The 25,536-nt window shown below is 43.7% G+C and overlaps 1 protein-coding gene across 2 annotated transcripts in view; it reads right to left on the bottom strand.

The window, feature by feature from the left end:
• Nucleotides 1–19,618, bottom strand: part of ESRP1 (epithelial splicing regulatory protein 1) — a 45,409-nt gene extending 25,791 nt beyond the window's left edge. For both annotated transcript variants that reach the window (XM_075270261.1, XM_075270263.1), the window contains exons 1-4: nt 19,303–19,618; nt 19,048–19,176; nt 11,946–12,059; nt 913–1,027 (exon numbers count right to left, since the gene is read on the bottom strand). In XM_075270261.1, the coding sequence (XP_075126362.1) occupies nt 913–1,027; nt 11,946–12,059; nt 19,048–19,176; nt 19,303–19,437 (493 nt within the window). In that variant the 5' untranslated portion in view covers nt 19,438–19,618. The remainder of the gene's footprint in view (nt 1–912; nt 1,028–11,945; nt 12,060–19,047; nt 19,177–19,302) is intronic.
• Nucleotides 19,619–25,536: the final 5,918 nt, after the last annotated feature.

Below are 25,536 nucleotides of genomic sequence, written 5' to 3'. Positions count from 1 at the left end.
CACAGAAGACAACAAAAAACAATGAAAAGTCATTGGAAAAACATTCAATTCACTGGGTTTTTGTAATAAGACATCATGCTGCAGCAGGTTAACCAATTGCAGAGGTTCGGGTTCACACTGCTACGTCTGCACATCATTAAAAAAAAAAAAAATTACATTTATGGTCAGGGATAGGGCCCGAAGCCTGTGGGGCACAACAAAATCAGAACCAGGAGCCCGGCAGTCACCTGTATACAGTGAATGGCTTCACCCTGTGCAGGATCCGTCCCTCTATTTTATATTCGTCTGCTTAGTAGGATAGCCCGGGATAAGGGTATTATATAACACTGAAATTGCCAAGGTGCGTGATGACCTACAACATGGTTATGTTCTTATAATAACTAAAAGGGAATGTCACGCCAACAACCAACCCTTTAATATAGACTCCTTGCAAATGGAGGATCGCAGAGGGAAGAGACGCGGTCACTTTTGGGTGACCTTACATTGTCACGTGGCCATTCACATGAATAGTTGTCCATGTAGAACAGGAATGGCTCACACTCCAGAGAATTATCAGGGGCCCCCGAGCTATGGTTATGGGTCCTTTCACACTAACAAATTTTCTGTCGCAAGCGCAGTCCATGACAAAGAATTGTGCAAATTGTTTTATCTTCTGAGTCAATCAAGTCTATGGGGCCATAAAAAAATAAAAATATGATTTTTAAATTTTTTTTTTTTTTTTTTTACTATAATAGCCTTCAAGAACTGAGCAGCCTTAAAAGGGATGGTCTTGATGGGACAAGCCCTTTAAGACCCTGGGTGTGGCCGTAATCTCTGCTACTCCTATAATAAACACCAATGCTGTGGAGCAATTTCCCTGCTCGGCCGCCATTACCATAGTGAAGGCCACATCAGCATTTATGGAAAGGATACAACTCGCCATCGCTGTGACATCGAGGTCGCCTATTTCGCTGGATCCTGGGCAGCATTTCTTAAACTCTTTCCTCAAGTCAAAGAAGGAATAAAAACAATCAGGAAGGAGAATATTCTGTAAAGAAAAAAAGAAAAGTCAAACTTCTGTTATGCACAAGGCCACAAAATGTATAAAACAAACCGCGTGGTTCATTACACAGGTTTCATGTTAAGAGCCAATTCGCACACAGCAGAATTTTTTTTTTTTTTTTTTAATGTAGATTGTGAGCCCCATATAGAGATCACAATGTACTTTTATTTTCCTATCAGTATGTCTTTGTAGAATGGGAGGAAATCCACACAAACACGGGGAGAACATACAAACTCCTTGCAGATGTTGTTCCTGGCAGGATTCGAACCCAGGACTCCAGCGCTGCAAGGCTGCAGTGCTAGCCACTGAGCCACCATGTTGCCTCCCACAGCAAAATTTTTGGAAAGGTTTCTCTGACTGTTCAATTTCTCTCGATGTGACATTCACAGTCATGCACATGGTGCAGAATGTGAACCCAAGCAACTCTCATGGAATTGTCTCTCTCGCACAAATGTCTGCTGCGTGTGAACCTGCACCAAAGGTCTACAATTTCCACCACCAGGATGTTGGATTTATTCACATGACAGTGAATAATGGCTGTGCGGTGCCACATGCCCACTTTAAAACCCGGGTCATTCCATATCAAGTGATCCAAATAGGAATATTTTTTTTACCTGACATCTTTAGATTTTTTTTATTTTTATTTTTTATGAAGTACAACTTAAGTTAATTACAAATAAAAAGTTTTGAATTTTTTTCTTCAGTTAATTTTTTATAGACTTCTAAAGTTTTGAAAAAGTGTGAATTTTGGCCTGGTATGGCTTTACATTTTTTAACATATCTTGGGCTAGAATTAAGATAAATAGGTGGGAGAGGCATCATTTTTCTCAGAGCGGTGCCGGCTTTCATTTGATATGTCACAAGACGATGTTTCTTTATATTTTGTTTTGGAGAAATCAAATTCAAAGTTTTGATGCGCAATTGTGAAAAAAAACGTATGTTCTAAAATTGTGAAAAAATGCATTTGTGTTACTTGTGTTCTTGGTTATATTTGTACAGGTTTTCAACTTGGGACCAAATTGGGATCAATTCTTTTTTATTTTTTTTTTAAGCCTTGAATCATCTGATTTTATGTTTGTGTGAGCTTCTTCCTTTTTTCTTTTCAAATTACAACTTGCTGAATTCAACATTTATATGCAACAATAAAGAGAAACAAAAAACAAATCCCATAAGTGCCAGAATAAATACATCTTATCATAACACAACTTGTCCAGCATTTTCAACCTGAATGCATTGAACAAACCGAAAGAAAAAAGCTGCTCATATCCTCAAGTGCGATTTTCTATATAGTCTCATCCTAATTATATGTTAACAAGAGTACAAGAACCAATATTTATAACACCTATTTCTACATGTAACAATTGTTTTTTTTATTATATCACTAAACATGTAATTTATTAAGAAAAATAGTCCAGTAGATAAATCCTCATTCTATAAAATATGAACTAATCCAACAATTAATAGGACATTTTTAAACTACTGGCCTTTTATCATCAATTTGTCCTTTCTAGTGAGTGAAATGTAATCTTGTCCATAAGCGCTTACTAGCAATGGCCATTTCCTTTTGTGTCAGAGTATGTACGGCCTGTCATGGTGTTAGGCTCCACCTGAGTTAATATCTGATTTTTGTTGACTTGTAAAATGTCTGGTTTTCTTGGATACACAAAGGATGGTGCTGGACCAGAAGGATGCAAAAAAGTCAATTTTATTGTGTCCATTTTCACAATCTTTGGAGAGTACAGTAGCCAGCCACCAGCGCCGATCATATTCACAGGTCACATAACCAGTTATGTCATCCATTGCCAATCTTGTGCCGCCTTCTACCACTTCATGGACTTCACTGTCCACAGGCTGAACAGATCTGAATTCAAGATTTTCGGAATGACACTGTAATAGTTATATTTTAAAATATTATCCCATCGCGATCCCAACTTGAATTTTGGTGCAGATGTGGCTAAGGGCATAGCAGGCCCATGTGCATTTTTTTTAAATTTTTAAATAAAACGTTTTTTTTCGGAAATGCGTTTTAAAATTTTGCGTTTGCGTTCACATGGGTAAAATATTAACAAAGATACTCTTGTGACATATTTGGTGAAAGCCTGTATAGTTCTGAGTAGAATGGCGTTTATTTTGTTTCTCTATCTTTTTTCTAGCCTAAGTTATGAGGAGAAATGTAAAGGCAGGAAACACCGAAATTCGCACTAAGCTTTGAAAATCAATTAAAAATCCAAAAAAATTTCTAGAATTTTTTTTTTCTTTCACATTTTGCATTCTCTGACACACTATTACCAAATGACAAAATTTCAAAAGAATTAAAAATATAGAGGGAAAAATCATTGGTTCACTTGACACGGAATGACCCACCCATGAATGTCTATGGGTCTATTCACATGTCAGTTTTTCTAGTCCGTAAAGAAGCCGCGACAGTCAGAAGCCGCGACAGTCAGAAGCCGCGACAGTCAGAAGCCGCGACAGTCAGAAGCCGCGACAGTCAGAAGCCGCGACAGTCAGAAGCCGCGACAGTCAGAAGCCGCGACAGTCAGAAGCCGCGACAGTCAGAAGCCGCGACAGTCAGAAGCCGCGACAGTCAGAAGCCGCGACAGTCAGAAGCCGCGACAGTCAGAAGCCGCGACAGTCAGAAGCCGCGACAGTCAGAAGCCGCGACAGTCAGAAGCCGCGACAGTCAGAAGCCGCGACAGTCAGAAGCCGCGACAGTCAGAAGCCGCGACAGTCAGAAGCCGCGACAGTCAGAAGCCGCGACAGTCAGAAGCCGCGACAGTCAGAAGCCGCGACAGTCAGAAGCCGCGACAGTCAGAAGCCGCGACAGTCAGAAGCCGCGACAGTCAGAAGCCGCGACAGTCAGAAGCCGCGACAGTCAGAAGCCGCGACAGTCAGAAGCCGCGACAGTCAGAAGCCGCGACAGTCAGAAGCCGCGACAGTCAGAAGCCGCGACAGTCAGAAGCCGCGACAGTCAGAAGCCGCGACAGTCAGAAGCCGCGACAGTCAGAAGCCGCGACAGTCAGAAGCCGCGACAGTCAGAAGCCGCGACAGTCAGAAGCCGCGACAGTCAGAAGCCGCGACAGTCAGAAGCCGCGACAGTCAGAAGCCGCGACAGTCAGAAGCCGCGACAGTCAGAAGCCGCGACAGTCAGAAGCCGCGACAGTCAGAAGCCGCGACAGTCAGAAGCCGCGACAGTCAGAAGCCGCGACAGTCAGAAGCCGCGACAGTCAGAAGCCGCGACAGTCAGAAGCCGCGACAGTCAGAAGCCGCGACAGTCAGAAGCCGCGACAGTCAGAAGCCGCGACAGTCAGAAGCCGCGACAGTCAGAAGCCGCGACAGTCAGAAGCCGCGACAGTCAGAAGCCGCGACAGTCAGAAGCCGCGACAGTCAGAAGCCGCGACAGTCAGAAGCCGCGACAGTCAGAAGCCGCGACAGTCAGAAGCCGCGACAGTCAGAAGCCGCGACAGTCAGAAGCCGCGACAGTCAGAAGCCGCGACAGTCAGAAGCCGCGACAGTCAGAAGCCGCGACAGTCAGAAGCCGCGACAGTCAGAAGCCGCGACAGTCAGAAGCCGCGACAGTCAGAAGCCGCGACAGTCAGAAGCCGCGACAGTCAGAAGCCGCGACAGTCAGAAGCCGCGACAGTCAGAAGCCGCGACAGTCAGAAGCCGCGACAGTCAGAAGCCGCGACAGTCAGAAGCCGCGACAGTCAGAAGCCGCGACAGTCAGAAGCCGCGACAGTCAGAAGCCGCGACAGTCAGAAGCCGCGACAGTCAGAAGCCGCGACAGTCAGAAGCCGCGACAGTCAGAAGCCGCGACAGTCAGAAGCCGCGACAGTCAGAAGCCGCGACAGTCAGAAGCCGCGACAGTCGCATTTTGGTCCAATTCTAATCAGAATCAGGACCAAAATAGGCAGTCCCGTGCCCCGTGTGAACAAGGCCTAATAGAGAATATCTCCATGCACATGTATGGCTCTATTCACACCACTGCCTAGTCCTTCCTCGCCGAAGCAATCAATTTGATGGATCCATTTTCAGATCATGAATCTCACAGAGTTATAATGGAGTCTACGTTACGCTTGCAGATAATGGAGTGAATAGTGCCCACAATAGGTGGGAACACAGCCCAAGGAACACATCGATAACTAGGATCCTACAACGGGCTGGAACGCTACCGGCAATTCCTTGTTCACACATCAGGTAACAAACTATGTTTGGCCAACTGAACTTGTCTCCTGTTTGCACAAGTGTCACAGGTGGTTACTTGATACATGGTGGAAGAGAACAGTTTGGAGTAAGCACCCAGAACATCTCCGAAAGATGGGGCCATTGTCAGTTTTAAAGGGAACGTGTCGCCAAAAATCTTTTAAACCAAGTTAAAAGCATTTTAGAATTAGATTTTTAAAAATTATCCACATTATTTTTTTTAATCAAGTACTAAATTCTGCACTTTTCACTCTGACCACTAAACCGAATAGACTCAAGTTGTTGCAATCACTACTGATAATATAGAGGTTACAGCTGATCTACTCTCCCCTCCCTGAATCTGCTGTAAAGCAAAACTACAATCACCCAGCAATGAACCCTAATTGTATACCCGCCCTTGTAAATTCAACGTTTCGGCTCCAAATTTATAGTTTTTTCCAGATAGGAAGTAGCTTTCTGACAACTACCATTGTCAGCCATATTTGCTCCTATGTGGCCAATTCTTCTGCTACCTGGTCACTGAGAAGGTTGTATAGCACAAAGCAGTCTAACATGGTGGAAGATCTCTGGTCATTGGCTTATCATTAACGGAGGATTATACACGACGGAACGGACAAAGCATCGCTGTCATAGCTTATCTAGAAACCGACTCAAAGGTAACAATTGCACTTCCGACATAAAAGAGGGAAATGCCATATTCTCCCCAAAAAATACAAAATTTATATCAAATTTGGGTTCTAATTTTACAATTTTTATAACAAGTTATTTGACAATTATATATGATACACAATATTTTATACAGCGATGACACTAGGCTGTAAGACCCGCCTTCTGACAGTGAAGGGATATCGGTGCAGAAACTAACAGCACCAATATCTCCAGCACCCAGGCGAATACTGGTATGGTTGACCGTGCACTTTCAAGCAGTAAGTAATATTGCCGGATCCAGAGGAAGTGAAAGGTCCCCTTTAAAATTTTTCAAAAAGATCAGTGAGCTGGGAGACAGTGTCAGATATATAAGACATCCTTGTCCTATCACCCCATTACTGACTACTTTGCTACGAAAGGACAAAGCCTGCATGGAATATCTCAGCCTCCAGGGCACGGCTAACAGATTTCATGGTTCTGGTGAAAATCAGAATCAAAGATTATAAAAAAAAAAAATTTGAATCAAATTTGATGGATTACTTGCACAGCCCTAGCTGTATGACATTATTAGGGCTCCTGGTGTCCATAGGCTATAGTCCGTATTACTTGAATAAGGGTAAGCTGCAATACCCGGCCTAGTCTATGGACTGGAATATATTATTGGCCCCACCTCTGATGGAAGATTCCTTCACTACAATGGCCTCCACCTTGACCCAGTGCCAATCCCTCATTTCAGTATTTAATCTCCTCTACCTAATATGAAGAGAATTAACTTTCAATATATTCATGTAGTCACAGACACATCACTGGATCGGAGTCATTTATTACACCACACCCTAAAGAGTCTCATAAAACTAGATAAAAGCTATTCTGCCTGTACGCACAGAAACAAAAGACGCAAAAAAGGTCGGGTTCACACGGGGATTTTTGGACTGGATTTTGACTTGGAGGCCACCTCAGAATCTGGTCCATAAAAACGGTGCAGTGCACTGGCATCCAGTCGCAGCACTCCGCTCTGGATTAGGCCCATAGGAATGGTCCTACGGTAGTGGGGAGGGAGTGCTCGTGCCGCGGACGCTGCGGTGGGTTCCGCTGCAGAATCTGCAGCAAGAAGAGGCAGGTCAATGGGAGGAGTTTTTTGGAGCCGGATTCTGACACTGATTCCGTGTCAATATCCAGCCCAAAAAGCCCCTAAAGAAATCACGTGGTATACTTAAAGTCAAACACTGTAGAAAAAATAAAACAAAAAAACCCACAAAGCTGGGATTTGCAACTTTTTTTTTATTTTTATTTTTTAACTCATTTGAAGCAAAAAAAAATTGGCAACTTTTTGATTTCTGTGCTACTCACAATTTGAATGGAAAAGTGGGCACATGTAGCATACCTGGACGGCTGAGCTCCAAATTTCATCCACTGTAACTTATCAAGCATTTGGTGACATTTGATAAATTTGGGGCAAATTCTTCCTTTTTTTTTTTTTTTTTTTTCACTACATGGTTTCGCTGTCAGGCAATGAAGCTACTGCTCCAGGTAATGTGAATAATCACCAAAGCGGAGATTACTTGGAGAGTCTCCCTCTACATCGCGCTTGCACCAGCTACAGATAAAAGAACAATCCACTTTTGTTTCAGTGGCGTTTTCGAGACATTAAGCTCATTCTAACACAACGCCAAGCAGAGAAACCAGTCGTGCTAGTCAACCTCGCCGTGACCATCTCGCTTTCTGATGCACCTGCATGGCCAGAAGCAAAAGGAAGACAATGAGGATTTAGTTGTCCACGTGTACGATCCTGGTTACGTCTAATATCCTCTTCAGCGATTTCTACTAGGTGATATTTAGACAAGGAGGGGTAGGGAACGCAGTGGTAGCGGTCACTTCTAGGCACTGGTACTTGGAGGGGTCTAGCACAGAAATTTAAAATCTCAATTTTTAAATTGAAAACAATTTTTTTTCTAATCCGTTTTTATTTCCCGATTATAGATTTTATTTATTTTTTATTCTATTTTCTGTACTGATTATGGAGGCAGCCATCTTGCCAGAGCTTCTCCTCTGCTCTATTTACAGCATTTAGTGATCTGCTTTACAGCAGTCTCATGACCATAGGCAGCAGTAATCTGGAGCAAAACTCAGTGAGGTCTATGGGTGAGCTTTGTAGACATGTTATGTGCAGGGAGTAGAAAAGCTGCGATATCATTTATAGTCAGTAGTGGATAGAATGATAAGTCAGTGGTGTTATCTTCTATTGTAACCCTGTCTGACACAAGGAGACCACCACAAGAGATCCCCTACCGAACGCCTTCCCTTTACTTTACATTAGATGAGTTAGTGATATCAAGAATGCTCAACCTGGGCAACACGGTGGCCTTGCAGTGCTATGGTCCTGGGTTCGAATCTTGCCAAGGACAAAACATCTGCAAGGAGTTTGTATGTTCTCCCTGTGTTTGCAAAGATTTCCTCCCATACTCCAAAGACATACTAATAGGGAAAAATGTACATTGAGAGCCCTATATGGGTCTTAATTTTTAAGAACCACAATAGACTTAACTTAAAGTTACACGGGATACTTAAAAGGTTATTCCCAGCTTGCCGGACAGGAAAAATTGTCCACTTATGGAACGGGAAGCAACGATTGTCTACACAGTTTCAGTATCTGGGAGCTACGGAAACAGCATAGTACCGATATACTGCATAGTTTCCAGTTGCAGATGTGTTATACTGCTCCTATAGCTCCATTCACCTCTAAAGAGGTTACAGAAACAGGATAGGGCAGTGGCCATCGTATTTCTGTACGTCCCAGCTTAGTGGTCAGAACTTGTGGCCACCAGTTGTTCCAAGCTCGGCAGTGGTTTATAGCGATTGGAAAGGCCTGGTTCATTCCCAAACATTGCCCCATGTAAATATGGCCACAACCAGCTGAGCAAAAAGCTTATTATTCCTCTGACCATAATATTTTACGAAGGTATAAAGTCAGCTCTTGGCAGCATATCACCATATATAAACAGGGATTTGCTGCTGACAATAACGTAACACTGCCCGCCTCAATCACATACAGTACTAATAAGCGGCAATCGGCGCCGCTGCCTGAACAGAAATTCTAAAACAAGGTGAAAATCCGTTACTAGTAAGAGATTTTGGAAATCTCATTCCCATGTATTGTTATACGTCATGCCCGATCCCATACTGAAAATCCAAGACTAATCTGCACTGTGTGAATGCAGCCATACAGTGCGGCAGATGTATGCCTACTGCCATAGAGAAGCTTTGTACTGTGAACAAGTGTCAAGTTTGAGCGGTGCCAGATCTATTTTGGTAAATGTCACATTGACACAAGCTCGGTGCCAGGTATTACCTCCACGACATGGAGTAGAGCAGCAACAAAGAAACACTAAACCTACAAAAGGTGTCGAGAGGAAATAAAAGCGCACTCCACCGGGAACGGCTTTCAGGATCCTCTTTCAACACACGACATTGGGGCAGATATATCAGTGTGATGTATTATGTGTCACAGGATTAAAACGTGGCTTAATATTGGGGCTGTCTTGGGGGGGGGGGGGGGGGGAGACTTCGGCAAAAGGATTAGCGGATATCACTGGGGAAAACAGAAGCAATAGATGGCCATATAACGTACAGAGAAAGAGGAGATCTGTAGGGACAGCTTTCAAGTCTTCATATGGTTCATAAGAGAATTGAAGAGACAACCCCTTTAAGAAGGTGGCCCCTAGGACGATCAGCCGATCCCTCAGGCCCTCCGCAAATAGCAGATTTTGCCAGGAAAACCGTAGCAAGAAAGGCATTTCTGCTGCTGCAGGGAAAGTTTAGTATTACATGGCAGCCATTCTAATACACCGACCACTAGGGTCCGCCATAACAGGAGTCACTCTAATGGGGCACACAACTATAGGTAGTGAAGCAACCCCTTTAAGAGACATGCCTTCAGTCCTTTATAACCCCCCTTACACTATATTCCTGGCTAAATGGAGAGGTGAGTAGAGTCTCTGCCCTGACCACTAGCCCAAATGGAACAGAGTCGTTGGCAGGGCAATAAGGCTGACACACACGTGCAGGAGATCATAGACTGGGGACCCAAACGGAGACCCTCCACTGGATCCATGTGGCTACTGGGGGCAAAATAGCGTGCTGGCTGCAGATGTTCCCTTGCAAAAATCATCGGTTTGCTGGGATGCAACATTTTGAAAGGGGTGGTCTCTGGTGAGACCAGCCCTTTAAAAAGTTGCCTTGAGTCAAGTAAATAGTTTTGCAAGGAATGCACAACAGCCCATAATATAGATGCACTATACCGTATGTGTGTTCAGACATGAACTATAACCGCCATCAGTGCTAATGGTGACATACGGTACATTATATATCAGAAAGGACCTTGAGGGGAGAATTCTAAGAAGTGCAGAGAGTAAAAGTAATTGGCTCATGAGTCATGTATATATAAGCAACCTAAAAAACCAGACACACTAGTAGTATTACACAGAAGGACTGGCGACGCATTAAATATTTTTTAAAGCAGGGCTGTGGAGTTGGTAGGGAGGTAAAGGAAAAGTAAATACATAATCACCAATTTAATTAATGCATTTAATTAACATTTACCTTCATTCAAACATCAATTATAATAATATAATAAAAAATTATTAAATAGTTTTAGTCTGAAGCTGGAATCAGGACTCCGCCCAAAACTGGCCCCAACCCCAAAGCCCTGAAATGTAGTCATCCTATGGCTAGACAATACCCTGGACCATCCGACCTACTCTGCAGGCTAAAGACTCCTATAGATTGAGATCACATGGTGTTTCCCCACCCCCGATGCATTTTATTTTCAGCCAAAAATACAAAAACATGGGGGAAAAAAACCAAAAATTACAAAGCACTCAATAGATAAGATCTGAGCATTTATCACTTTGTATAAGCTTCAATGGAATAAAATAGTCAACAATTAATGTAAAAAATTATCCAGCGAGTGTAAACACAGATCATCTAACATCTCCCGGTCCGCGGGGACGCTGCCTCCGTAATACGTTATAATTAGAGATTCTATTCTAAGCTTTTCATGTTGTCAAACACAGGAATAAAAGGTGCCGGAAATATCCAGCACATTATTGTATTAACTCATCTGCAGGTCTTATCAAAAAGAGAAAAAAAATATATATATATTAAATTTAAAAAAAAAAAAAACTAAATAAATTACAAAAAAAAAAAAGTGACAGCTACAACCATGTCCTCAAGAACCACGAGACCCTGGAGAGCATCAAATTATAGCCAGACTGACGGAGGGGTAAAATCCCATCTGCTCCGAGCAGGTCATGTTTACCTAATTCTAACTGAATGCCACATCTGAGCCCTATGTCATACCAGGTCAGATTTTAGTACGTCATTAAAGGGATGATTTGGACCACTAAACTGATAGCAGGCCATTGTGTAACTAGGATTTAGGCTCCCAAATCTGTGTACATTACAGGTGTCTGCCCTCGCAAGGTGTAGAGAATTAGGTTTTAACTTTCCAAAAAGAGAGTCCGCACATTGCACACTTGACGTCACTGATGTGAAGGTCATGTGCAGTAAAGCGAGATTGTACTGTCCAACTTCACTGGGTGCAATGCACATATTCCAGTGTGGACACCCTGTTGACACGTTATAACCCAATTTCACAAAATTTCGGGAACAGGAAACTCCGCTGCATAATGGCATGCCAGAAATTCAGTGGCCCCAAACACTCTGAAATGTTTTTCTTTAAAAGAGTCCAAGATTAGAAAAATAGATCTTTTTTTTTCCTTCAAAAACAGTGCTACACCGATGCACAGGTTGCACGTGGTATTGCAGCTAAGCTTCATTCACGTCAGTGAGGATGAGCCACAATTCTAGGACCCCATAGACAGGCATGGTAAGGTTTTTCAAAGAAAGCAGACTTTTTTTTTTTTTGTTTATTGTTAATTCTGGACAAACCCTTTAATATACTATACAGTCATACTATTGGTGGAAAAAGTCACAGAGATCTGCGTAAGGGCGAAGACACAGAGCTGAAATTCATAAAAACTGTGCAGCGTACCTTTTTGGAGGCTTCGGGGTGTAACACTTGTCTGATGTGAAGCTGTCCATCAGTGCACAAGCAGAAAGAAGTCCCCACACCAATGTTTATCTCGTTTCCTACTGACTGGTTGAACTGTAAGGCAAGAAGAATGAAAGTTATTATGTGGAGGTCCTAAGAAAGACCATTATACCAAGTACCTACATCTTACACTCAATCCAAGTACTACAGGCCCTAAAGCCAAGACTCCATACAAGTCACATCTACATCCAAGCGGCCGGAGGGCCACAGTTGGGGACCATCATTGTCGACCGTAAAAGAGACAAACTGTAGAACATAGAACCATGAATGTCTTCTGGATAGGCCATCAATAGTTACATAGTAGATGAAGTTGGATGTAGGCACAGGTCCATCAAGACCAACCTATAACCCTACAAATATAAGATCAGTGGTTGTCCGACACTCGGGACCGCTCCTGATCACCAGTACCGGGGCAGGGAAGGAAAGCCGTAGTGTTCAATTGCCATATAACTGTCTATAAGGCAGCGCTGCCCCATTACTACTGACAGCTACAGTTTATATAGTGATCTGCAGGGGTCCCACATGTCAAGCCCCCATAGATCTAATAATAAACTATCCTGAGGAAAGGCCATCAATCTCAAGAACCAGATAACCCCATTAAGACAGGCTTACCCTTCCCAAAGTGGCCTTGCGCCAAAAATGTGCCACTCTTATTCCAAAGACCTGCCATACATTGTTTAATAAATTTTACCTTTGTATTTTCTATAGAAGCTACCCCAATCGGATATATAGAAGCCAGATTCCATCACAGGAACGTCTGCAACAAACCTGCCGCAGATTCCAGAATAATCTTACAATTTATAGGCCCATGTACATGTAGCTCACAGCGGTATCCTCACCCTTGTGTGATTGGAGACAGACAGGAGCGCTATAATTATGATAATCTGCAGGAATGTGGAACCAATGCGTTTAGGGTCGGGGTCATGACAGTAACGTGTCTAACCGAGAGGAATAATAGCTTTACGCAGATATACAAGCATCTAATAAAACCTTTACTGGTACTATAATGCCACATACATCCCCTCCCCTGGCCAAACTTTCCAATAACCTTTGATTTTCTGGAAGTGTTGGCGTTCTTCATACATTCTGTCATATGCTTTATTAAGACATTTTGGCTTCTCGCTGTGTATGGGGAGGTCACGTCATACCATTATATCTTGTGTGTTATAAAATGTAGAAACATGGCTCTGGTGCCACATGAAAGAGAAAATTCTCAGCTTTCGTCTAAGACACTGGTGCTCTGTCGCTGTTATTTCCGGAGATATCAGCAGCTGAAGACATAGTTGGGACTGACATTTGTAAGCAGCGTCTCCCCATCCGGATTGTGTTTGCAGCTGATATCTCTGGAAATTTTACAGTTTCACAATCTCTGTGTCATATGGAAGCTGAGAATCTATTCTTTCATACGACACCAGGTTTCTATGGTTTATAGGTCTAATGATTTAAAGTGACTCATCCACCTTTAAAGAGGACCTTTCATGGATTTGGGCACAGGCGGTGTTATATACCGCTGGAAAGCCAACAGTGCACTGAATTCAGCGCACTGTTGGCTTTCACAATCTGTGCCCCTGGTAAAGAGCCATCGGTACCGGTACCATAGCCCTTCACAGTCAGAAGGGTGTTCCTGACAGTCAGTCAGGTACGTCCTTCTTCACAGCAGCGCCTATCGCGCTGTACAGTGTGAGCGGGGAGGAACGCCCCCTCCCTCTGCTCACAGTGCACGTGTACGACGAGTATTATCAGGAGGGGAGGGGGCGTTCCTCCCTACTCACACTGTACAGCGCGATAGGCGCTGCTGTGAAGAAGGACGTACCTGACTGACTGTCAGGAACACCCTTCTGACTGTGAAGGGCTATGGTACCGAGACTGATAGCTCTTCACCAGGGGCACAGATCGGGAAAGCCAACAGTGCGCTGAATTCAGCGCACTGTCGGCTTTCCAGCGGTATATAAAACTGCTTGTGCCCAAACCCATGAAAGGTCCTCTTTAAAACTGGCAGACATGAGGTAGTAAACCTCTCCCCCCCCCTCCCCCAAGCCAGGTGCCCAAGACATACTACATCTACCCATGGGAGATCTAAAAAAAAAAAAAAAAAAAGTTTAAAAAAAGCACAATGCTTGACCATACAGATACATTGTAACTCAGTGTTTCTCATGGGACATTCTAATATTTCAGGTGGTTATATGGTTGCTATAGGTAACTACGCCACCTTTCAAAAATTTCCATCAAGGGGGTCATTAGAAGCAAACAAGTTTGACATTTTTCTGTCCTATAATCCTATTAAGAGTTAACATATTAGAAGCACCGAATACAAAGAGATAGATAGAGTTACATGTTGTGTGCCAAGCAGTTGCATAGCACAACATACAACGTACCAAACAACAAAATACAAAGCACGTGCCCAAGACGTATTGCTATGGGGCGCCATGTAACCCTTTACATACAGTACAAGGGTGCGGACAGAGCTTTAGTAACAAATGGAGCAGAAGACACCATGTGCTCTAAAATAAGAGTAAAGAAAGTTATTTACAATGTTACTCAATGTGTTACATATTATAATGCATAAAACAGGATTCCAAAGCAAGATGCTTCCTTAAAGGGGCTGTTTCATCACAGACTAACTTAAAGGGGTTGTCATACACAAAAAAAATAAAAAAAGTGATGTGCTTGTGATGTTCTGTTTCTATTCAGGTCACCTCTGCAGCCGGTCTGCTCTTGGGTGCAATGAAAACAATGATGACGCCTTCATTGTACCAGGCAGATCAGGAAAAAAAAAAAAAAAAAAGGTAAGAGATCGCCAATTGGGACTGGTCTGGTGAGGGGTCCAAAACCTGGGACCTCCGCAGATCAGATGCCAACAGTTCCACTTCACAGGCCATGTGATGTCACATTCATCGATCACCTGGCCTGATCGCAGCTCAGTCCCATTCAAGAGAAAGCGCTATGCTCCAACACCAGGAACAGCCACTATATGAATCTACAGCGCTGTGCTGTAAGTCCTGGAGTGGCTGCAGCGCTCACCGGAACACTGCAGCTTCTTAAAACAGCTGATCGGCCTAGGGGCCCAGATGTCTGACACAGGAATATCTTTAGTTGATGACCTATGCCAAGGATAGGTTAGCAAATCCATAAATGCAATCCTGACACAAACCCTTCATATAGCGGTGTTAATGTTTTCATCAGGCACTAAGGAATATGCATGGTGGGTCTAAAAGAGAATAAACTAGCACAAAATTCATATTATCCAATCTATACACTATACATTATAGACCATACATTGCTGTATGGTCTATAGGGAGCCTATGGGAAATCCTACTTGTGTTTTATCAGACTCAATCTCTGTCTTATACATACTCAGGTCATTTTTAAAATGGGGGCTTGAAGTGCGGCCTATACACCAACGCCCGGGGGCCTAAGCATGTCGTGAGCTGCAGTCGAAAAACACCTGGAGATCCGGTTTACAGTCCAGACATCTATAACTGGTCATAAACATAGCGGCGATTTTGGTTTAAAGGGGGAAAACTGGTCAAAATGGCCGTCTGATAAACAGTGGATATAGCAGTGAAGCCTGAGTGTGCACTACTACTAAACGCTGTGTTTGTGGCGAGCTGATGTGCGGTTTTTCCATGCGCCAGCGATGATTTGTAAATTATTGAAAAAGCTTATAAATAAGAAGCCTATGTGAACGCCTGCGGGTTAATGTGATAGAACAATACAATGGCCAAGTGGTGAATCTGTCTCCAGGCAGGAGTCCTCCTGTGTGTATGGCGATGTATCATACACCTATGCGTGCTGGCTGTAACACGGATATGCCGCACATGCCAGCGATTGGCTGAAGTGGTCACATGGGCGTACAGCACGCCACCGCTGCAAGAAAGTCAAAGTCTAGCGGGATCAACAAAGCGCAGGTGCAGGAGAGGCAGAGGATTTAGGGCTAGTTCACACGGGGTCCGCGTGAACACATTGCATCGAGGCTTTCCGCTCTGGATCGGGAGGGAGGTGACACGAGGCGGACGCCGTGACAGAATCAGCCACGGAATCCACCTGAAGAAAGGGCAGGTCGCTTCTTTTTTCCGTGAGCGGGAACAAACCGCTCAAGTAAAAAAGAACTCTAGCGGTCTACATAGACCTCTATTATGAGGGGGCGGATTTTGATGTGGATTCCGCTGGTATCTGGCGTAGAATTCGGCGACAATTTGCGCCAAACTGGTATAAATTATCTTAAATGTAGTGCATGAAACGCTGTTTCTGATGTTTTTTGTTTAAAAACTTTTCTTACGCCAGATATCTGAAAGTAAAAGATATGGCCATATAAGTATTTACTCTGGGTTCACACCTGCATTAGGGTTTCTGTTCTTCGGGTCCAAAAAAAACGGAAACCCAATCCGCTTAAAAAGCGGTCACAGACTATAGTGGGGTCTGCCGGGTTTCTGGCCGAAAAATGCAGAATAGGGAATGGAGTCCCCGAGCACAGATGTGAACTTATATATATATTTCTTTTTATAGTTTATAAGCACACACACACACACATATTATATATATATTCTGGATAAAGTACTAAGAAAAATTTACCCCAATGCTGTGTGTGAATACAGACTGATACCATGAATATTACCTGGGCTGCACACCAGACATGACAAAGGGCTTATTTGCATGAGTGTATTTTGCGTCCGTGTTATATCCATTCACTCCATTGTTCACCAGAAAACATATGGAAGCTAATAGGGGCATGAAATATAATACTCACATCGAGAACAATAGTAGCCATGAAAAAAAAAATATATAATATATATATATATATATATATATATATATATATATATATATTTTAATATAGCTATCCATCCATCTATCTATATACACACATGAATATTAACCCTACACACAATGTATTCACCACCATAATCTACATTTCCATAATATGACAAAAAAAACAACAAAAAAACCCCAAAAAACGGACTATAGGTTAATAGCAACAATATGAGACGTAAAGAATAAAACCACCGGAGACTTCACTTCCCAAAGGTGTCAGGTAGTGATCCGGCCTAATCTGTCCCACCTCCAGGAAGGCACCACCCGGATCTGGGCCCTCGTGTGATTACAAGCTACCAACAGACGGATTATGGGCGGATAACGCCACAGCTGGAGTTGTGCAAACCCAAGCCACCTGTTTAGTTAATGGCTTTCTGTGGGTGTAAGGAGACTCGACACAACAACAACAACAACAAAAAAAAAAAAACATGGTAACTCGTGTGCGAAACAAAAAGCAGGGACACCAGCAAGCGCTTCCTGAGGTAACGACTACAGCTGGAAGCGGCCATTGTGTCAGGGACACTGAAAATAGTCACGTATAGCAATGAAAGGGTTACAGCACACGAGCATACGGCAGCCCTGTCAAGCGCCATGTCCGTAATTGCTCCACGATAACCAAACCTATGAGATTACGTGCGATAAGGCCTTTAGCAGTGAAGGAGTTAAAGTGAGCTCACGCGTTTCACTCACCAACAAGGAAGTAGTGACAACTACCATGATCATTGTTATCCAGGAGAACCGGCATGTCTCCATACAAAGACTGAGGGTCAATGCTGTCAAAATGGTCGCATTAGTTAGCCATTTGTTACGGAAAGGGTCGCAAAAATGGCGGATAGCCTAAAACGGTGACTGCTTTTTAATATAGGTAAGAAGTGGTGACATGTATGGGAAAAGATAGGAGCAGCAATAGCGACAAAAGCTAGCAATATAGAACCACCAGCGTACAATGCTCAATTTATCGGATCATAGGCGTCACCAAATTTATACTTTCGCCCTTTGTCAGCACTGCCAATATGTGAAGTAAAATCTGCCACACTATACAAACTATCACATTTTACGTGACTCGCACCTACAGACGCTATGACAGGTCCACCATATTTACATAGGCCATGCGTGCACCATCTAGGATAACTTCACCAATTTAGCGTATGTTCACACAGGGCAGACACGTCACAGATTGTCCAGCAAAGTCAATTATATTGTACTAAATCTCATCAGGAAAATCCTGCCGTGCAAGGCTTCATTCACACCACTGAACAAAGTGTCCGTTTCCATCTATGGGTCAGCCATTTTCAGGGATCCCTCAGAATTGAGGAATCCATTAAATAGGCCCCCCAAAAAATGGGACGTATTCTATTTTTCTGACCATCTGTTAAAACAGACCATCAGCACGGACATGCGGCGCCCCCAATGGGTCGCCTTTATCAAGCTATAAGCACTTTTTGTCTAATTTTGCACCTTATTTCTTGCTTTTTGGAAATCACACAAAATTTACTATTCATTTACACCCGTTTTGCCAGTAAAATCACCCCCCGCCATCATTTTGAGATTGTTACGGAGAAGGGGGTGCGGTTTATTTTGCAGCACTTTTTCATGCACGGGGTAAATGCTCTCCAGTACACACGCAGTGTGTGTGTGTGTGTGTATATATATATATATATATATATATATATATATATATATATATATATATATATATATATATATATATCCCCGTCATGTCAAGACTCCATTGCTCCACTGGAATGACATTTCCGTGTGCAGACCTTCGTTCATGACGCAATTGCACCTTTTTAATAAAATTTAGGTGCAGGTATTGGAAAGACGAAAAAAAACAAAACAAAACAATAAATACCCCCTTAAGACGGTCTATGGTGCGGATTTTAAAAACCAATTTTCATGGCAACTTTCACCCTGTGCAATGGATAGTACGAAACCTACGGTGGCAATTCTGCAACGTGCACACTTTGGTGCGGTTTTTGCCCCTGCATACCATAAGCCAAGAAATAGTAGTTTTACCTAAAGGACCCCCAAACAGGCGCCATTTTTTTTAGTCTAGGTTAATAACATTACACTGCAGCGTTTCGTAGAGTGGCGCAAATCCTAAAAACGGTGCAACAGGTTGACATGTCGATATATTATAGCTCCAAGCAGTGAAGGAGTTAATAAGCGCACACTGACTGGCAGGCACAAGTGCACCTGAGGGGGTGCAGGGGGGGGGGGGTCTCACCTGCTGCAGGGCTTGCTCCAGCTGTGGGGCCAGGTACAAGCTTTCGGCCTCGATTTTGGTGGCCTCCTTGCACTCCTCTGTCAAATCCAGGTAGTCAGGTCGTACTTTAACGTCATGCAGTTCCCCGACCTGCAACAGAAAGCAGCACAGAGGCGCTTCAGCACTCGCTCACCCGCACCACCATGCAGGACTCCATTTTGCAACTTTTTTGTTCCGATGCTGCCCCCCATGGGGGGCTCCTGGGGGGCCACTCACCTTCTGGTTGGCCAGGTCTATGACCTTCCACAATAGCTGGATCACGTCCTTCTCGTCTGAGCCCAATTTAGCACAATTTGCCCCCGCAGTGGTAGTGAATAGGATCACCAGGTAATCCGGGGAAACCGCAGTCATGATGGTTATAGCAACAATTATGTACAAAAAAAAGATTAAAATAAAAAAAAATAATAAACTTTCACCTTCCCCCCCAAAAAAAAGTGAAAGAAAAGCCCCCCCAAATACAGCACCACCCTACACCTTGAATCACCTCCACCTATAGATATGGACGAGGACACCCTGGGGACCTGCACTCACTCCGCAGGAGGATCCAGGTTGGGGGGAGGGGAGGGAGAGGCCGGTTTTGCCTCTTTTTTTGTTTTGCACTCCTGTAGGTGAACCAATACAATGCAGGCTGCGCCCCTAGCAGGCGCCTAGCAGTGGCTGGTGACTTGTCATTGGGATGGGTCGGACCCGCCCCCTGACCACGTGGTCTGCAGGTAAGAGATACCTGGCCAGGGGCGCTTCGGGTTTTTCCGTGGATTCCATTCGGCTGCTCTCGGCTCCCGTCTCTTTGGCTCCCCCTAGAGGTAGTGAGGGAAATGATTCTACTACCAATCTCTATGGAACACGTAGAGTTATAGAGTTTACAGTATATACAGTCTGGTGATGGCTGTATCCCTCAGTATACACCGTCCATTTATTATGTCCATTTATTATGTACCTGTTTTTCTTTCTGTTCTATAGAATAAAATTAATAAAAAACTCCTAAAAATTGGGTAAATGGGTTGCTTTTGAGGAACACGAATTAGGGGTTTGTGGTATTTGGTGGTACTACAAGGCCCAGTCGTGGTATGCAGTGACATAACTGGATTCTTAGGCCTTGTTCACATAGATGTATGAAAAATTATCCTATCTGTAAAAAAAATGGATGTTTTTTTATATGGATGAGGCCGTAAGTAAATATTTATGGGCCCTGGTGCAAAGTTGCACAACTTCTCCTCACAACCGGGAATCGCATCCCATCCATAGATTTTTACAACATTTTGCATTGCACTTTCCTTCTCTATCCGTTTCCAGATTGACATGGAAACTAGTGCACAAGAAGTCTCTGCACAAGAAGTCTCTGCACAAGAAGTCTCTGCACACAAGCTTTCCATCATTCCCAACCCTTGTCAGTGCCCCCCTACATAGCAGTCATGCCCCCTTATGTGCCATAGTCTTCCCTATAGAATTCCCCCTTGAAAGAGGTTTTACAGACCCAATTCGAATAGTGGGTCACCTGGTGTCCTTCTTGTCCTGCAGACATTCACTGACCTCAGGGGTCTCATGCTATACATGTAGCTGTACGGGGTGCGACAGGAGAAGTTGTTATCGGGCCGGGCACGCTGAGGATGCCCCAACTGTCCCTCTGTCACATAAAACCTACCACTATGTTAAAGGAATTCTATCATTAGAATCCCTTTTTGAACTAAGACCACATCATAATAGCCTTAAGAAAGGCTAGTCTTCTCCTTCCTTTATTATTCTGATCCATGCCGCCATTACAGTATTATTTCTTTTTTTCAAAGTATTAAATGAGTCTTCAGAAAGCACAGGGGGCATCCCGAAGTCTCTCCAGCGACACCTTCATCTTCTTCTCCCAACCGCCTCTTCGTCGCCTCTTCAGCCGAAATAGCCAACTGCGCATGTCCATTGGCCGTTTTCCTGTGGCCGAATGGACGCTCATGTAAGAGGCCACAGGAAAATGGCCACCAGACACGCACAGTTCGCTCTATCGGCTGAAGACGCGGCCGATGACTCAGCGAAGAGGCGGTCGGGAGAAGAAGATGGAGGCGTCACTGGTATGTCTTTGAACAGCACAGGGGACACCCGCTGTGCTTTTAGAGCAAAGAGGAACGCTCCCTGTACTTTCTGAAGACTCATTTGCATATGGCGAATATATGAAATAACAATATAAAAGTAATTATACAATATTAATAATTGTATATTTTATTGAAAATTATTATTTTACTTTCAAGCAAGTAACCTTTTCCAATTCCAACTCTGAATCCACGACTCCGACTCCACAGTCCTGGAACATATGTTCAGCTATATACCTGTATACTAAGGTGTATAGTCCATAACATGTGATATGAGATAGGTTACACTGACCCATCACTTCACAGGATCTGGGTGCGGGCACATTTCCAAGTATTGTAGTCATTCTTGCTTTCACCCGGACTTATTCAGATGAGCTGTGTAGATACATAAAACGATGTCATGTCCTCACAGTGCTCCCCATAGATGTTAATGTTAATCTCAGGGATGGGCCCCATTACATTATTATTTATTAAAGCAAGCATTGTAGTCCAAAGGATATTACTGAAATGAACATGGATAGCGTGTCTTTCAGACTTGTCACAAGCATCACCTGGCAGTGGTCCAGCAACTGGGACCTATATTGATCAAAGTCAACAGGTTCCTGGTCCTTAATGTGTAAGGGGGGTGTGGTGAACAGTGTAATATAATTTATTAACCTATCTAACTTCCTTTTAATAGAAAACAGGCTGTAATGTTCCCATTATTGATGATCTTAATAAGCATTGCCAGGGAGCCTCTGTCCGTACACCTGGCTCACCATACAGAAAAGGGTGCTAGCATTCCAGGCGCACATTCAGGGGAGCAACCCCGACTCCAACCACCACCAAGCATGGCTAAGCCACAGAGACCTGAGCAAACTCGACACTCCCCAACCAAACAACAGCCAACCACCAAACCAAAAACACCAACAGATGATAACCAAGGCCGAAATAAAGGCGACCACAGAGGCAAACAGAGAGCGGTACATTGAAGAATGGAGAAACTAAATAAATAACTCCAAAAAACTCACCGTGTACCAATCCCTACAAAGGGACTACACCATGGCCACCTACCTGGAGAGAATACCCCACCCCAAACACAGACAGATCCTGAGCCGGTACAGACTGAGCGCCCACAACCTAGAGATCGAAACGGGCCGACACAGGCAAACGTACAAGCCACGGGAGAACAGACTGTGCCAGCACTGTGACCAGGGGGCCCTAGAAGACGAGACCCACTTCCTGCTACACTGCACCAAATACTCAGCTGTGAGGGCCGTCTACTACCAAAGACTCTCTGCCCACATCCCAGACTTCATATCTGCAGACGAGAAGAGGAAACTCTACATCCTACTGGGAGAAGAAGAGGCCACTGTGGAGATCGCTGCCCAATACGTGTCCAGCTGTCACCAAACAAGAGGAAGATGAGATGCGTGGACTATCAAACCCCCCACCCCCCATAGGCTATTAAACCCCCCACCCACCAAACGAACACCACTAAGCGCCACCCCATCACCTGTTTACCCCATACCCACCGATACCCACACACCCCAAACAAGAACGACAAGACTTCTTTGGTAATGCTAATAAAGCTCATTTGTTTGTTTGTTTGTTTGGATCCACACAACTCAGAGAGTACGTGGAATCCATAGGCTGTTGGTGAGTTACACAAACCCATAGACTCCAATGGGCATATTTAGTCTTCTCTGGATATCTGTAACCACTGAAGTTAATGGCACAGTGTGATGTCCACAGAGAACAGGATTCATGAATGTGTGAATGAAGCCTTGTGCTCCCTGTTTTTATTATGTGTATTATTGTTCTTGGGTTTAAATGATGGGAAATACACCTAAACCATGGCCATTCTGTGTGCCCAGTATCCTATGCTTGTCTTTACCATCCACTCTTTGTCACTCCAGTAAAAGTAGTTATGCAACAATTAGCATTACTATTGATCAGTTTACTGTCAACAGGGTCTGGGGACGGTCCATTGCTATGCGGCGAGAGGTGTAACATGAGCTCCTGAGCTAAACCTATAACAAGGCCTCAACCATTGTGTTCCTATTTAACCTTTGTGTGCCCCTTAGGCACCAGTACATGGGTGCAACTACTATTTCTGTACCCCCTGTATGGGATCCCATGAATTCTATTTTCAACTCTATTATCCTTGAACTGGATGACAACCCCTCTGAAGATTGTTATGGTCGCCATATTGATCGTCACACAGCTATATCAAGCTCGGAGGAAAGACCCCCATGCATACGACTGAGTGTGCATACGTTGTAGGGCCAAGTTTGCAGCAGGATGCACTTGGATGACACTTGGTGTGATACTTAACATCGGGGGTGATCTTATCAACATCTTAACAAATGGTGTGACACATGATGCATTCACTGCTATGGGGCTTCTGATCCATCCCATTCCAATGACACGGCTGACTAAAGGGCAGGTCCTATCCCATCGGAACGGAATAGATCGGAAACCCCCATAGCAGTGAAGGCGTCACGTAATGCACTCACTCCAAGTGTCATCCAACTGCATTCCGCTGAAAACTCAGCCCCATATCAGTCATGTACATGGGTCCTCGATAGAAACTGATAAATGGAAATAATAACATAGCCACCATGTCCTGATTTATCACCGTGGTTGATGCAGTGAAAAGACCAAATAAACGCAGCCTGACCCCAAACCTCTTTTTGGGGGAGAAAGGAGAGGAAAGGTGTAAAATACTCATTGTGTCATCCTATAGTTGATACAAATGCAAAAGTTTTCCTAGAAACAAGCCTATTAGCTGTCAGCTGTCAATGGAGGCCGGGAGGACAAAAATTCTCCATTTCAAAGTAAATTCATTGTGTTGACTGCCTTGAGCTGGCAATAGCCTGATGGCCTTCTGCTGCTTGTGTGTAGCACTGTATTCACACTGTCAGTATTGTGGTGCTTACACTTCCCTTTTCCATTGAAATGCTATTGGTATTTAGCGGTGACTTTATTTCAAGCATTCATTATAATGCTGACCTGGTAGGTGACAGAGCAAGGAGAGACAACAATACAGTCCTAATACCCCGGGGGCTCACTGCTGACTTGTGTGCGCATCTTACTGGCGTGTGCAGCTGAAACTTAGTAAATAGGAAATATAGGTCCTAACATTTAAAGGGGTTGTCCAGTAATAATAATAATAATACTTTTTTTTAATATAGCGCCTACATATTCCGCAGCGCTGTACAATCTGTACAATTTTGTAATAGAGGTGACTGTCATTACACAAATATAAAACTTAATGAGCCGTCACCAGTCGTGTCCTCTAACATGCGGATGATGCCTGAACAAATAAAGTTAGTCTGAAACGGCATCATATCATGAGGGGTAATGTGGGAGCGGGGACAGAGGGGTGTTCATTTTAGGAATTCTAACTACGGTACAGAATGGTTTACATTAGGAATTGTGATAGACCTGTCTGATAACGTGTCTTTAGTTTGCGCTTGAAGCTGTAGAAATTGGGAGTTAATCTGATTGTCCAGGGTAGAGCATTCCAGAGAAGTGGTGCAGCTCGGGAGAAGTCTTGTATACGAGTGTGGGAGGTTCTAATAATAGAGGATGTAAGTAATGGATAGGCAGCCTTTTCAATTCTGTCAGGGAATCCTGGTTGGCAAATACTGACTAGAGAATCACTAATGCGTTGGGTTTCCTCAACTATACAAATAGACTAGATCAACAAGAAGACGTTACAGGGTACAGAAAGAAAAAGTGATCGGCCGGTTTGCTGGTGTCTTTTAATAATGGAACAACATGGCAGCGTCTATCAATACTGCAAATAACCAGATGTGTCAGTCAAGGCTTTGTGGATTAAAACTGCATACTGGATGTCCAGGAACTGATGATATACACAGTGAAAGGGTGCAGGGGCCTTAAAGGGTAGCTTTCTATAGAGGGCGCTAGAGAGGCATTTTTCTTCCATCTGGAAGAAAGCCCATTTGTATACAGTTTCCCAAGAAATTAATCCCAATACCAGCTGCATCTCCACAAGTAAAACTAGACACTTAGGCTTGGTTCACACCCATGTTTTAAAGAGGTGTTGAATGCATTGCATGAACAGCAATGGTACCTGGTGAACACTGTTGGCTAAAATGTGATCCATTTGGTTTCCATCAACATTTTACGTTGCTACTTTCTCCTTTATTTTTACTGGAATCTGTGACAGGGGCCTCTAGTGGAGCCTGTAACACAGATGTGAACAAAGTCTAATCTTGTCACCTCTTCTTTTCGTGGTAATAACGTTGAACCACAAGTTTTGCCTATGCTTGGCCTGGGGACACCACCACACGTCAGCTCACGTATGCTGAACAAATCATTTGCACACCTCAAGCACCAACACCTTGGCTACAAATCCATGTATTTC

This window comes from Leptodactylus fuscus, chromosome 4 (genome assembly GCF_031893055.1).
Source record: "Leptodactylus fuscus isolate aLepFus1 chromosome 4, aLepFus1.hap2, whole genome shotgun sequence".
Lineage (NCBI taxonomy): Eukaryota > Metazoa > Chordata > Amphibia > Anura > Leptodactylidae > Leptodactylus > Leptodactylus fuscus.
The sequence above is the reverse complement of the archived record's forward strand: the minus strand, read 5'-3'. Positions and strand labels throughout refer to the sequence as shown.